The sequence below is a fragment of the Psittacula echo genome (genome assembly GCF_963264785.1).
Source record: "Psittacula echo genome assembly, chromosome: 4".
NCBI classification, from domain to species: Eukaryota; Metazoa; Chordata; class Aves; order Psittaciformes; family Psittacidae; genus Psittacula; species Psittacula echo.
Window position 1 is genome coordinate 122,501,420 of NC_137738.1, and position 14,722 is coordinate 122,516,141.

Here is a 14,722-nt window from a genome sequence, read left to right on the forward strand (position 1 = left end):
ATATTCTTGGGGAAATAATGAGAATAAATTGAGCTGGTCCACAATGTACGAGCCGGGAGCTGGCGCAACGGCTGAACTCTGGAGAGGATGGCTAACCAGTGGTAAAATTAGGGGGCTGGTAATTGGAAGGAAGCTTTCCTCTCAGTGAGTCCATTAGATCAGAGCTGCTTAGCAATTACTGGCTTGGAGAGAAATGGATTTTAAGGCCTGGATTTTTTGAGCCCAGCCTGTGTTTGTATTTTATGTTTTGCTGAACTTCCATTGGGAAGGTGTTCAGTGTTGGTCAGAGCCCTGAGCAAGCCTGCTGTCTTTGCCAGGAGGTACTTGGGAAAGGTTGTGCTCAGGGCACTGAGCTGGATACTGGCAGTGTCCTGGGACACTGGGACAGCCATGACCCCAGCAAGCAGGGGACACGCACCGCATGCTGGGTCAGCACCACGCGGTACAGAAGGGAGCACTGCCGTCTGCTCTGGGTGGTTCAGTCCAGGACATCCTGCTGTGCCGTGTCCCATGCAGGAGCCTGTCGCTGATGCTGACTGCCAGATGGCTTTCCAGGCAGGCTGTGCCGGCCGCAGCGGCTTTCCGTGCAGGAATCTGTCTCCAGTCTCAGCTGTTGCAGCGTGGTTGGGGATGGTGGGAGGGAGCATGGGACCAGGCACTCCCGCTGTGCTGTCATGAGACAGCCCCTTGTGCCTTGCCGGGCACTTGGCAGCAGCCTCACCTGTCCTGTCCCTTGCACTCGGGCTGTCCCAGCCCCAGCAGGAGCTTTCCCTTCCCTGCGGCTCCTCGCACCTCTGCAGCTCTCTGAGCCCAGCTCCTTGCAAAATGGCCAGAGGGGTTTGGGCTTTGCTCTCAGTGATGGTTCTGCTCTCGCCAGGGACCAGGCGAGAAAGTAGGAATAAGCATGATTGACTCTCAAGTTCATGGCTGAGTCTGGCAGATGATGGCTGCGGGAGCAGCAAGGCCGGGGGGAGGATACCCTGTGATATCTGCTGTATTTGATTTGCAGCTAATGATTATTAGCTTCTGATTGACCAATTTGCTCATTGCAGGTAGGATTTAATAGTGCATAAAACAAGGGAAGTGTTGTGAAAAGGAGCTTGTGGGTCCTGATGGTCAGGCGGTTCCTCTCCTTGCAGAAACTGCTGGAAGATGGCAGCAATTATCTCAGGAAATTCCTTTGTGCCTTATAGCTTCATTGCAATCGCTATAGGACTGATACGATGAGCAGTGAGAGAAAGTGCATGCAGAATATGAAACACACAGTTGCTATTTCCCACCTTGTTTGGTCCTGACATTTCAAAACAGCACGAGGGCTGCAGCCGCTGAGTCACAGACACCCCCTTTAGCTCTCCCTTTGCAGTTTTTTGGCTGATTCTGCATCTGAATTACAGAGTGGGTTGAAGTGCCACCAGAAGCTCACCACCCTCTAAGCCGTACCAAGTCCTGGGTATGGGATTTCTAGCCCATGCCTCTTAGCTCAGGCAGAACCTTATGTTTTGCTGTGGGAATGATGCTGGTGAAAATGAGGCCGAGGTCAACCACCAACTGTAGGCCTGGACCAGTTCACAAGGGCTCAGAGACTTGCCTGCCATAGCCTGACACGTGGGAGCAGCACCTTAACTGCACATACATCCATGCACAGACACACGCGGGGCCTGAGGAGCAGGACCAGGAGTGAGTCAGGCCGTATCGTGACACATTCTCTGTGGTGGGCCGCAGCCAGAATGGTTGGTGCTGGTCTCTGTAACAATGAAGGGCTTTGAAGAACTGCCCCAGAGGTTTGCTCGCATTCCAAAAAAAGCTCCCTGATTTTTAAGTGCCACAATTTGTAGGAAGTGTAAGAATCCCTTTGCATCTCTAATTCACACACATATCTCTCTAACTGCAGTGACCTTTCAGATTTGCATGAACCTGTATTCAGCTGAAGAAAAGGCAGTGGAACCTATTAAATTGTACCAGAGCATGGTGAGGTGGGTTTTCTTCTGATTTCTACCCAGCACTGACACAGATGACAAACTGCTCAATTAAATAACTTGGATTTTGCAAGTGAAGCCCAGTTCTATAACATAAATGTTCTATAACATAGAAGGATCTGTCCTTGTAGGGAGGTTTTGCTGTATCTGATCAAGTAATTTCCCTCTCTCCCACGTACCTGATGGAGAAAATGTCTCTTGGTCATTTCATGGAAGGTATTTTAATTTTCTGCTTGGCCTGACCGAGCAGCTGTGACTGGAGGATGAGTTGGTTGGATTTGCATAAGATCATTAAGGTCCAATAATGATGTTTATTGCTGAGATAGCTGCCATTTATATTCATGCAAAACAAGTAAAATTAAACCTCAGGTGATATCACCGTTATTACCCATGCAGTTAATGACGACAAAGCCCATCAGTAAGTGGAGATTTCACAGTGGACTGTAGGTAATTCTCTTCCTGAATCTCTGGGCCTGCCAGAGTGGTGGTAGGCTGTGAGAGCCCAGTAGGCTCTCTTCAAAGGAATGCTGATTGGGTTGTTACTGGTGTCATGTTTGGACAGAGGAGGACTGGGATCCACACAATGCTAAGCAGCATCACTACCACATCCTGGGACTATGCCTGTGTTGCATCCAAATGGGTGAACAGCAAAATACATGTGTGCCGTGAAGCTTCTCCCTCCTTGGATCTCTTCAGGCGTGACTCAGATACTTCAGCTGATCGGCTCTGCTGTGACCAGTCTCTCTTCAGTGGGTTGAAGCAGTGTCGGGTTTGGTTGCTGGAAGGTAAAACCAGGGCTTTGCTGGGGACTGAATTCTGCAGTCCATGAGGAAGTGAAGTGCTGCTGAGTTTCATCTTCCCACCCTCTTCAGGATGAGAGCTGGCACCTGAGGTAGAGCCCTTTTCATTGTTTTTATCATTCCAAATGCATAAGAGATGTATTAGCCAGCCTGATCACTTTGAAAACCCATCCCCAGGCTCCACCAGAGTTCACTACTTACTGTACCACTGGAAAGCAGTTGCTGACCTCACTTTGACAGGAGATCCTGTTGTATTGTCACAGGGCTAATGTGAAGTTGTGCTTAACAGTAATGTCGGGACAACAGCACCTTCTGGAGGGGACCCCACCAGGCCTGAAGAGCCATCCCTGGGCTCTGAGGGTCGCTCCTGCAAACCAGGAGTAGAGTGTGAGGAGGTTCCCAATGTGTGTCTTGCTGCAGCTGACTGGAGAGGCTGATACAACACAGGCCTGGCTGGTTGTGAGGTTACAGGGTACCTGCAAGGTATCACAGTGAGCAAGAGTTTTGTCAGTCAGTACACAGGAGCATTCAAAAACCAGGTCCCAGCCTCTGTTAGGGTGGTGTAAGAGCTTCCCTAGCTGCGTCTGCATCAGAGAAGGGCAGCATGAAGACTGACTCAGATCCTCTGCTTCTGGATGCCTTTTGACAAGCCCTTAGTGAGAACCTGAATGTATGGAATGAAGACTTGAGAGAGCAGTATCTGCTGTGAAAGCACCCAGCTGCCTGCCTGCTCCTCTCGTCCCCAGCCTAGCAGAGCCTGGCAGTGGTACCTATTCCCTTGGCTTCCTGTCTGTGAGGAGCGGGAAAGACAGCAGCAGGGAAAAGGGTCTTGTGTTTGCTGCCTGCTCTCTTAACCTGTCCTGCAGCATTGCTGGGTAAGGCTGGCTCAGTTTGCATTCATCTTTCAGGTTGTAGCCAACCATTAAAAGAAAAAGATGCTTCTCCAGAAAAGAGCTTTGTGGCTTCAGCACAGCCTCATTGAAACCGTGTGGAGTAAGATTCCAGACTGGTGATTAATTTGGAAACACCCTTGGACCCCAGAGCTGCACAGAAGGCCCACCCAAAACAGTGACCGTGGTCAGTCACTAAGGAACACTTGGTTGTGTTGCAGTGCTGTAGGAGATATGTCTGTGTTAAAACTCCGTCTAATAAATTAGAGAAGTTCTATCACTTCCCTTTAAAACTCATGAGACATGGTCATCTTTGTCCAAAACCACGTTCTGCTGAGTGGCAGTCTCTCTGCAAAGATCTAACATCAGTGAAGCAAACTGCTCATGAGGAGCCAACACTGCACATCAGCTGGGTGGGAGATGCATCAGCTGTGAGGCACTAAGCGGTGGGTTCACTGTCGGTACATCTCTGTTGATCTCCATAGACTCTTAAGGCTAATCACCACAGGGATTGACCTTAATCCTTTGACACCCTTGGCCGAGCATTCCCGTCTCTCCACATTAACAAATTCAGTTATTAGCTCTTAATACCTGAAAATCCAGACCTCTGTGCCAGAGGGTAACAGAGAAACAAGATTAGGAAGATTGCTTCCAAAGCCTAGCATTTCCTGGCAGCGTTCATACCTGATCACAACAGGCCACGAGAGGAGGAAAAGCTCTGGAACAATTCAGAGTGAGAAAGATCCCTGGAGAACCTGGATGTGCTTAGGCAACGTTCAGAATGTTTCCCCTGGAAAGCTGAGCAGAGAAAATATCCAGCAGTCCACATCCCTGTGGACTGCCTCATGCCTTTGCTAGCAGCAGCACAAACATCTTTACGAGGGTAGCAGCAGCCATGTTCTGCTTCACATGCTTCATCTCAGGCCCATCACCATAATGGGGAGAGCAGGTGAGTATCAGGCTTTAAAACAGCCAGCTCCGTGGCCTCTGTCATGAGGCCATGACAGAGGCTTCATGACCGCAAAAGAGTTTCCACACTGCTAACAAAGATAAAGCATTTGGAAGAGCAGAAGAGAGGAGGGTCAATTTCATAGAGGATAAATGGTGAAACCCTGGGATGGGGCATGGGTATATTGCCACTGAGCTAACTTGAGTGCCAACAGCTGCAGGTGCCAGTGTCTGATTTTCAATGATTTTCTTCTCGCCCTTACCAGCATGTGTGTGTTAGATGGAGGAGATTGTGTATGCTGCATGGGGCTGCTGCTTCAGGAGTTGAGAACCACAGAAATCAAGCTGAAACTGATAAAATCTTGATTTCTCTGCTCTCCAGCCCTTTAAAAAGGGAAATAAGCATTCTGAGTAGTAAATATTCTACATAAGAGTTTACAGGGAAAAAGTTTACTGATGAGAAACCAAATGTCTAATACGTGTTGTTTTACCCATATAGGAATGATGCTGTGGCATGCAGGTGAGCATGCACTGTGGGTCCTCATCTGTGTTTGACTTGTTGGGGGTTGGTGTCATATAAGCCTGAACTAAGGAGCTCTTCCTTTCAGCTCTGGGGAATGCTAGATTCGGTCCTTAGTGTATTAGTCAAGAGAGGGCTAAAGGCACTTGGTGAGAGTTTGAATTTCAGGTACTTTCTTTGAACAGAGGAAACGTTTAACCTGACCATCAGTGGTTTTGCAGCTGCCTCCTTATGCCTGGCTGTGGAAGGACCAGCTCTCCTTGGTCACAGTATTGCTGATTTAAAACTCAAATTTGATCATGTTTTTACCCAGGCTGATTGCATCCCTGATTTCCTTTCTGCCTTAGTCTGCTAAAACATAATTGAAGTGGTTTTCAGTGCATTAAGATTTTTGTGGAGTCCTTGGTTGCAAAACTATATGGCACAACTTAGGCACTGAAGGTCTTACTAGTCATAACCAGGCTGACCGGTTCTTGTCAGCAGGCTGAAAGTACTGCCATTGCCCTCAGTGCTAATCGCTGCTTTTACCCTTGGTGCACAGTTACCTTCTGTGCACAGCTTTCCTGTATCAGATTGTTCTTCCCAGTGATCAAATGATTCAAAGACTTCCATTAAACGACTCACATCCTAAGGAGGGCTGAGATTTAATTGCCCCATAGTTACTGTGTCAGGGCTGTGAAATGTGAGCAGCCTGTACAAGTCCTAGGCACGACCATGTTCCCTTCAATCCAATCTGAAATCAGCATCAGAATCCTTGTGATTCGCACAGCCTCTTGGTCTATGACACTTGTGCATGAGGTCCCTGCTAAATAGATGCGTTTAAGCATCTGGATCTCCATGTGTTCATTCAGGTGTCTGAGGAAAATTCCCTGGAAGATTATACCTTCAAAATTATTGCAGAATATCAGAGAGCAGGAGAGATACGGTTTGACTCACAGTAACCAGGACATCTTGCTTTCACAGGTATTCTGTGCTGTATGGTGACAGCCCTTATACTCAGGAGAGAGTTTGTTAGGTAGAATAGCAGCAGTTGCCTGTTCATATGAGGTTTGTTATTTGTTTCAGAAATGTAATTTTTATTATGCAGAACTCAAGCTTACAGCTATAAAATCTCCACCAGCATCCATGCTATGCACATGACCTTAAGCTGTATCATAAAAGCTGCATAAGAGTGGAATAATTTTATAATTTTATAAACTCTCTCACAAATCAATCAAAATGAAAGGGCCCACTATGCATAAGATGTGAAATTTAATTAAGGATCTCTGAATAGAATTATGAACCCAACTCAAGGTTTCTGCATTTGGAAATTTCCTTCATAAAGCATCTCTATTCATCTATCCCTACATGCACTGAAATGTATTGTCAGCTGGTATATATCTAATCTGACGCACGGACTTTAAAGGCCTGTTTTTCTATTTTAGATAGGCGGTTTTTACATGTGAATGGTTGCATAAAGATCCTTAACACTGGGCATAAATAGCATCCACTTTAAAAAGCCATAGTATTAAAAGGCTGCAGAGAGCTAAGTATAATGGTCAGTATGTTTTTACAGCATTTGTTTTGCCAGCAGTTCTGAAAAAAGCCCAGTATTGTAAGAGGTAATACGCAGAGAAATCCACAAAATTATTTTTTAAGTAGGACCTTTCTTTAGCTATCATAGAAATGAAAATAAAATTACTGTTTGTTTGTCTGGATTCATGCACAAGCATGGCTGGAGGATGTGGTCAGAAAATTCACATATACCTTCAAGGCCAGATCCAAATGAGTGTAAATGGGCCATCTACCTCCTTGTGGTTTACACCTGTGAAGGATGTGACCCACAAGGTTTGAAATGCACTCTGGAAATGGGAGATAAACATTTGAGGAGAAGCTTATACTGAGAGGACTTCCTAGAGCTGCAAAAAACCACAATCATACTGAAGATGTTAGCACTGCATGCCTGTTCTTTGTCTGCCCTTTTGCATACCATTAATGAAGTTAAAGGCTGTCTTCTTCACTGGTATTTTTTTCTTCTAAGACCTGAATTGCAGGCGCATTCAGCCTACAGTGGGGATTCCTCCTCGTTTCTGTGGCTGTCATGGTTTAAGCCCAGCCAGTAACTCGGAATCACGCAGCTGCTTGCTCACTCCCCTCTTTTGTCCCTCCTGGTTTTGGAAGGTGTCAAGCGAGCTGCACAGCAATCCCTTTTTATATTCAGTTGCATTTAAATACCTGGGGTTTGTTCTTAATGCTTTGCTAGAGTGTTAACTTGAGTATTTGTCCCAAAGCCTGTGCAAATGCACATGAAGCTGTAGTGATACCTGTCAGTGCAGTGGGTGAAGCCATGGCTCTGCTGAGGTTTGGGTAATACCTAGAGTGTTGGGGATCTGTCTGCTCTGTGCTGTCAGACTGTTTTGCGGTGCAACTTCTATTGCTTAAGTAATCCTCTTCTGAATGAGTCAGCATGGGTCAAGTTGACATTTTTAGCAAGGACAAGCCCATCATCCAGCAGTCTGAGTATCTTGGAAACCCAGTGTATGGATGCTATGGGGGACATAGGCGTGGTAAGGCAGTGATGGGGAGGACCCTGCCTACTGGATCAGTGCACACCTTGCACTCTTGCTCAGTGTTTGGGTTAGTTGGGGAAAATGAATACAAGAAACAGATGGGAACCACCCAGAGAGTCAACAGGGCTGTTCATCTCCTGTGATCGTTATCCACAGGACACTCGTTGCTGAGTGTCAGCTCTGGCCCAGGATGGTCCTGTGGGTGAAGCTGAGCCCTTCCCACTGCCCGGGCAGCAGCAGCACTCCCAGCCTCCTCTGTGGCAGGTCACCCTGTGCCTGCCTCTGAACAGACCTGGGGCCAGCTTAGCCTGCAGGGATGCAGGCTCTGTGTGTGCGTATGGGGGGGATTTCAGGGGGAGAAGGATGTCAGATAGCTGAGCTTGTGGGAAACTCCTCTGTCATCCATAAATACTTGGGACTCAGTTCCCACTTCCATGGCTTTGACAGCACTGGTGTGATTTAGCATGTTGGCAGCTTTGCAGTGGAAGCCACCTGCTGCCCATGACCTTACACCTTTTACCCCTCAGACTGGGCCATCCCCCGCTCTCCTTGCTGCCTGTTGCTCAAGCAGCTGCAGAAAGCCGGTGCGTTTCCTGGCTTGGGGCTGCTCTTCGTGTCCTAGCACGTGTGTGGGCAGCTTACACGGGATAGCACGCTTGCTTTGGCACACGCTGCCAGCATGGCAGCCACGGGTGAGGGCCTGGCTGACACCCTCTCTTCGCCTGTTTCCTCAGGTCGTTGCGCTGTCGTCGTGGAGTCTCTTGAGAGATTCAATCTACTACACACTGTCTGTTGTTGCACTCATTGTGGTAAGTTTCTAAAAGTTATTCTTCTGTGGGAGCCCCCGTGCCTATTGCCACCTGTAAAGGGAACCTGCTAAGAAATCAGTCTTATAGCCAAGATTCTAGCTCCAGGACTCGTGGAAAAATGTACTTGTGAGGTTGACTTCCATATGTAAGCAAGAAGGGAACTTTAGGGTCAGGAGGCAAACGCTTGCATTTCTGAAGTTTGCACTACTTTTATTAGTCACCGTTTCAACGATGTGTTTTATTTTGCCATACACGCTCTGTAGGTGCAAAGGCCTTTAGCTGCCTCAAACAAAGAGTTTGTCTCAACGTGTTTGTACCTTTATTCCCTTTGCTGCAAGATCAACCTTTTTGCACCTGATGAAAAATAACTTTTCTATGTGCCCTCATACCACAAAGTGTTGCTGAACAAACTTGGGCACACCCACAAACCGTAATAAACTACATTGCACAGGTTAAAGACATCTAGCAGGCGTTCTCTTAGTTTGCTCCGCAGGCAGCACAGATGTGGGCAGCTGCCTGGCAGCACTCTGGGGCTTGGGTCAGGCATTTTGCTTATTGCTTGGTGACAGACAAGGTAAAGATCTGTTGACTCTGTCACTGGGTCTTAAATTCTTTAAGTAAGGCAGGTTTTTTCCAGGGCTGGTTCCTCCTCATGGTTGTCAGCTGCTTCAGGATGTTGAGAGCCATTCCCTATTGTACTGTTCTGTTGGGAGTGTACCCTAAGCCTTGGGATAGCTTCTCTCCAGATGTACCCCCACTCTTCTGCTCTTGTCAGCTGTGAGGTTCAAGGTCCTTCACGCAGCCAGGGCAGCAGGACTGCGCAACTTCAGGGTTCACTGGAGGTTTGAAAGTGTTGCCAGAACTCCTATGTTACAGCACTGATGTGCAGCTGATGTGGCTTGGGAGATGTGGAGAGCCTCCCACATCTCTTCAGCGTTACTCCACAGCAGTCATTACAAATGACTTCCAAATACGTGTTAGAGAAAAAACAGAGAAAGGCTGGAGCAAGGGAAAACATCTAAAATGGTTAAAGGTGTAGCTTCCAGCTGATTTACCAACCCTTTTATGTGCAATATTGCTCTCCAGTTGATGGAAAATGAGGATTTCTCCTTTCAGACAAGGCTCCAGTTTAAGAAGTTTCTCCTCCCCTTCGCTCACACGAGGCTTCAGTGTCTTGGATCTTTCCTGTCCTTTTAAGGCAGAATCAAATTTAGGTGGCAGCACATTGTCATTCAAATACTGACTCTCCAGTCCCTGATGGCTCAGCCTGGAGACAAGCCACAGGCTCCATGTCCTGTGTTGCACAACCTGTATCCGTTCTGCTTTGTTAGGTTTCTGTGCGCCTTAAATTTTAGAAGGCGCTCAAATGCTTTGCCATATAGGGATGTTTTGCCATATCAGGGCACTGAGACTTCTCTGCAACTTGAATACAATAATTTCTTGAGGAATGATGCTGCTTGTAGAAGGTTGCTCTCACACTACTTTAAAAAGCAGTTTGTGTTGCTGCAGTGTAGGGTGCACTCCATGGGCATCTTTACTAATCATAAATACACCTGCAGGGAAATAAATACATTCCAGCCGATGTTGAGATTCAGTTCTTTAAAAACTTTGATATTCCACTGGGTAAATCACTGTGACTTGGTCACCTTCTGTTTCCCCTGGCAAAGGATTTGCAGTGCTGTAGTAATAAATAGCAGAGCAGTACAAATTCACCTGTTCTGTGCTCCAGGCTGTTTGATAAGAATGAGTGAACTCTAAATCACAGAGATGAGAAGTGGCTCAGCTGCACCCTCCACACTTACCTCACCTTCATTCAGCCCTCTGATTTTGTATTTTATTTTATTTTAACTTTAAAACAATATTGCAATGCTGCCTTGCCTTGTTGTAGAGCTTAGAGAGCTGCTACTCCTTCCTTCCCTCAAAAGGAAAATGATGCTTATGTATCTTAACATGAAGGGACATGGTCAGAGTCATTAGGGACAAAAGTGTGATGGATGCTATTTATAATTACAAAGGTCAACGCACACATTTTCGTGTCCCATCACGCCAGCAGAGTGTAACCCAAAACAGGCATGGTCAGATTAGATCAGAGTAACTGGGAGCTGTAACTTACAATATTTTGTGGTCACGTTTTCTTCCAATGATCAGTGTAACTATTGCTTGGTGCTGTCATGCAGAAGTTGCTACTTACAGGCTATAGAGCTGAAGGGAAGTGTTTCACTGTGCTTTCAGAGGCTCATTCCCTTTCATAGAATCATAGAATCCCAAGACCAGGGGAATGGCTTTAACCTGCCAGAGGGGAGACTGAGATGAGCTCTTAGGCAGAAGCTCTTCCCTGTGAGGGTGCTGAGGCGCTGGCCCAGGGTGCCCAGAGAAGCTGTGGCTGCCCCATCCCTGGCAGTGTTCAAGGCCAGGTTGGACACAGGGGCTTGGAGCAAGCTGCTCCAGTGGAAGGGGTCCCTGCCCGTGGCAGGGGTTGGAGCTGGAGGAGCTTTAAGGTCCCTTCAACCCAAACGATTCCATGGTTCTGTTCTGTGATTCTGTGACCGGCTGAGGCGGAAGGAGGAGCGCAGGGAGAGGGGTGCTGCCAGAAAGGGGGGTGGCAGCCTCCCTGCTCCCAGCATGGCCGGTGATGGTGATGGAGGGCGGACTGGGAAGGGCCCGGCTGTGGAGCACTGCAGCCACCTGCCGGTCACCTCCCAACATCTGGTTCTGCAGACCCCGGGAGCCAGGCGTGGTGGGGCAGGCTCCTGTCACCGCGCTGCGCGGGCGGGGTTCTGCCTGCCACAGCACGCAGCATCTGCACACACAGGAAGAGCCACGATCCTTCCTCCTGGCAGTGTGTGCAGAGCTGTTCCGAAAGCATCACCACCCATCGCACACGTGCCACAGTGCGGGGCGAGCGGTCAGGGTCGGTGTGAGGAGCGTGGGGCAGGGGTTAGGATCAGTGTGAGGAGCCTGGGGCAGGGGTCAGTCAGTGTCAGGAAACACTGCATGGGGCCGGTTTGAGGCAGGATGTGCAGGAGCAGCTCTGGAGCCGCCGGTACATTTGTGTGCTGAGCGCCCGGTCACCATCGGGAGCAGGTCCGGGAAAGAGCCCGTGTCAGAGCCCAGCCCGTGGGTCCGAGGTGCAGCCCTTCCCTGACTCACTTCTGCATCCCTGCTGCAATAGCCCCAGGTCCACAAGGACCTCCTGGGGTTTGGGAAGGAGAACCTGCCTGCCTTTGCTAGGTGAGAGAAGCTAAGGGTGGGGCAGGAGGGCAGTACCAAACTAGACCAGAGCATGATCCCATTGCCCTGAGCCCTTGGTTGCTCTGCCTGCTCTGTCCCTTGCTCAGGTGATGAGCTGTTTTCAGCTGTGATTTTGTGTATAACATGCCTGTTCTTAAACCTTTTCTCCACAGTTTATTTATGACGAAAAGGTTTCCTGGTAAGTGAATCCCTTTTCTTTTCATATTTCTCGTTGTACCACAAAATCCTGCAATAAGTAGAGCTCATCAGAAGAGGAGGGGGAAGCTGAAAAGCTCTGCAGAGTGATTCAGGAAGCAGTTTCCTGCTGCGTGAGAAACCTCAGCACAGGATGGGCCAGAATAATTCATTTTCTGAGCCAGGGAGGAAAGCCTGGGAGCATGTCACTCAAAATTCCCCATACAGTGGCAGCAGTTGGTGCCCTCTGCCCGCCTTGCAGCAGCCCAGGAATGCAGAGGCAGAGGCTGATGCTTAGGTGCCAGTGTGCCATGGATGTCAGGCACCTGGGAATATACAGAGCTGCCCAAGCAGTCAATAAATGTGTGTTCCAGTAGTTGGACTTTTAATAATCTAGCATTTATTTTTTTAAAAAAAAAAAAGCTCCAAAGGCAATATTAACGAGCAAATGACCAGTTTAAATAAAGAAATATATGAATGTTAATATCCCCATGAACGTGCTTAAATGTTCTGCAGTAGGTATGGTAGGCTTGGAGGGTTTCAGACACTTTCAGAAGTGTACTTTCAGTTGTTTTGCTTTCATGGCTTTGTTTGCAGCACCTCTAAGGGCTTGTAGAGTGGCAGTGGCAGCTTTGATTTCACTCTCGGCCAGTATAACTTTGCAAGCACTAGAGGGAGTCAGGCTTTAGGGGTTGCATGTTTTGTTAAACGTGTTCTTGCCAGGGATTATGTTTCCTTTCAGAGGAACATTTCTGAAGCAGAGTTTTGCAATTGCTTGTTTTCCTTTGCTTTGTTTTGTTTTCTTAACTAAGATTGACTCGAGGCCCTACAATTGTAGTAGACTGTGCCCTTCAACTAAGACACGTCAATGTGGAAGCTGAGTGTTGAACTGCCAGGATCAGGGAAAGAAATATTGATATGATTAGTGCAATGTCTCAAAATCCTTAAAGAGAAAATGGCCCGTGAGTTTTAGTATATAGCAGTCTGATAATGGATGATTTCCACAAGGACTAGCAGTTTGCCATAAGGAACTGTACAGAATACAGCATTTTGATCAATGAAAAAGATTACCTAGAAACAAGTTTTAAAAGTCATACTGTATTTTGTTTTCATATACATTTCATTAGTTTGACACAGAAACAGTGGAGGAAAACCCACCAGCATCTAATCAGCAGTTTGAACTGCTGCCTGCTGCGTTCTCAGTGGTTACACAGCAGCAGTAGTGAAAGAGTAGCCAGCGCTTGTTCGCTTTGTCTCGGCATGATCAATGTGCTTTAGCATGCTCCAGAAGCCCAACAACCTGCTTTACACCGATGCAGGCAGGGCAGGATGCCTTCTCCCCTCTCTTGCCACAGCGCCCACAGGTATTGTCCTTACAGAAATGTTTGTGTTCCTCAGGTGTGTGATTTGTTCACTGAACTTCGGGGTTGAGTCACTTGTTCTTAGCTGACAGGTTGACTTGGCCAAGTAAAGCTAGAGCAGAAGCCAAGAACACAAAGGAGGCGTCTCACGGGTGTGTGTGAGCCATCTCTTTACACATACCCTTTTCTAGTGGTGTGTTAAGACAGCCCAAGAGGGTCAAGCCTTGATGTGATAAGTAGGGGAATGGCTGAACTTGGGCAGCTGACTGCTGTGCCCTGCTCTGATGTATTTTCTGTGTCACTCTTGTTTGCAGGTGGGAGTCCTTAGTCTTGGTGCTGATGTATGTCATCTACATCGTTATCATGAAGTAAGTCAAATGCACCCTCTGCTTGTTTAGATTGTGAGGCTCCCTCCTCCAGAGCTTTTCCAAAGGTTGCAAAGGTAATTAAAGAGAGCCGCAGGCTTTGGGCAGTGCGTTCATGGGCTTACGCTGCTTGCACACCAGCAACACCTCCAGTAGCAGAGGTTAAAGCACTTTGCCTTGTCATGTAGTTATCTCTAATTTATCCTGGTGAGGCAGGAAGGGGCTGTTTGTCCCCATAGTACAGCTCCAAAGATTGGGCATCTGAAGGCCTACACCAGTGCATGCAGCTCTGGCAACAGACAGGAGCTGGAAGCTACTACACAGCAGGAAAACTAAGACATAGTTGGGAAATGGTCAGTGACCTGCTATACCTTTTAGACAAGTCTATGGGGCCAGGTGGGATTCACCGTGGGGTGCTGAGGGAGGTGGTGGAAGTGCTCCCCAAGCCACTTCCCATCATTTATCAGCAACGCTTCAGGCTTGGGGCAGAGTGACTGGAAAGCTCGTGAAAAAGGACCTGGGGTGGTAGTCAACAGGCAGCTGAACATGAGCACCTTGTGCCCAGGCAGCCAAGAAGCCACCAGCATCCTGGCCTGTATCAGCACCAGTGTGGCAGCAGGACCAGGGCAGTGTTTGTCCCTATGCGCTGGGCACTGGTGCGGCCGCGCCTCAAATCCTGTGTTCAGTTCTGGGACACTGAGGTGCTGGAGCAGGGCCAGAGATGGACAACAGAGCTGGTGCAGGGCCTGGAGCACAAATGTGATGGGGAACGGCTGAGGGACCTGGGGGGTTCAGTCTGAAGAAGAGAAGGCTCAGGGGGCACTTACCGCTCTCTACAGCTGCCTGAAAGTACCTGTAGTGAGGTGGAGTCGGTCTCTTCTTCCAAGTAATAAGTGATAGGACAAGAGGAAATTGGCCTCAAGGGGTGGGAGGGGAGGTTTAGACTGGAGATTAGAAACTTCTTCACCACAAGGGTGATCAAGTATTGGAACAGGCTGCCCAAGGCAGTGCTGGAGCCACTGTCCCTGGAGGTATTTAAAAGACCTGCAGGTGTGACACTCAGAAACATGGTTTAGTG

The 14,722-nt window shown here is 48.1% G+C and overlaps 1 protein-coding gene across 1 annotated transcript in view; it reads left to right on the forward strand.

Annotated features, from left to right (window-relative positions):
- The window catches only part of SLC24A3 (solute carrier family 24 member 3), a gene marked incomplete at its 5' end in the record, with an annotated part of 169,344 nt that overhangs the window by 127,182 nt on the left and 27,440 nt on the right, over positions 1-14,722 (forward strand). The window contains 3 exons of the mRNA XM_080614864.1: positions 8,418-8,492; positions 11,897-11,922; positions 13,594-13,647. Coding sequence (XP_080470990.1) covers positions 8,418-8,492; positions 11,897-11,922; positions 13,594-13,647 — 155 coding nt within the window. The remainder of the gene's footprint in view (positions 1-8,417; positions 8,493-11,896; positions 11,923-13,593; positions 13,648-14,722) is intronic.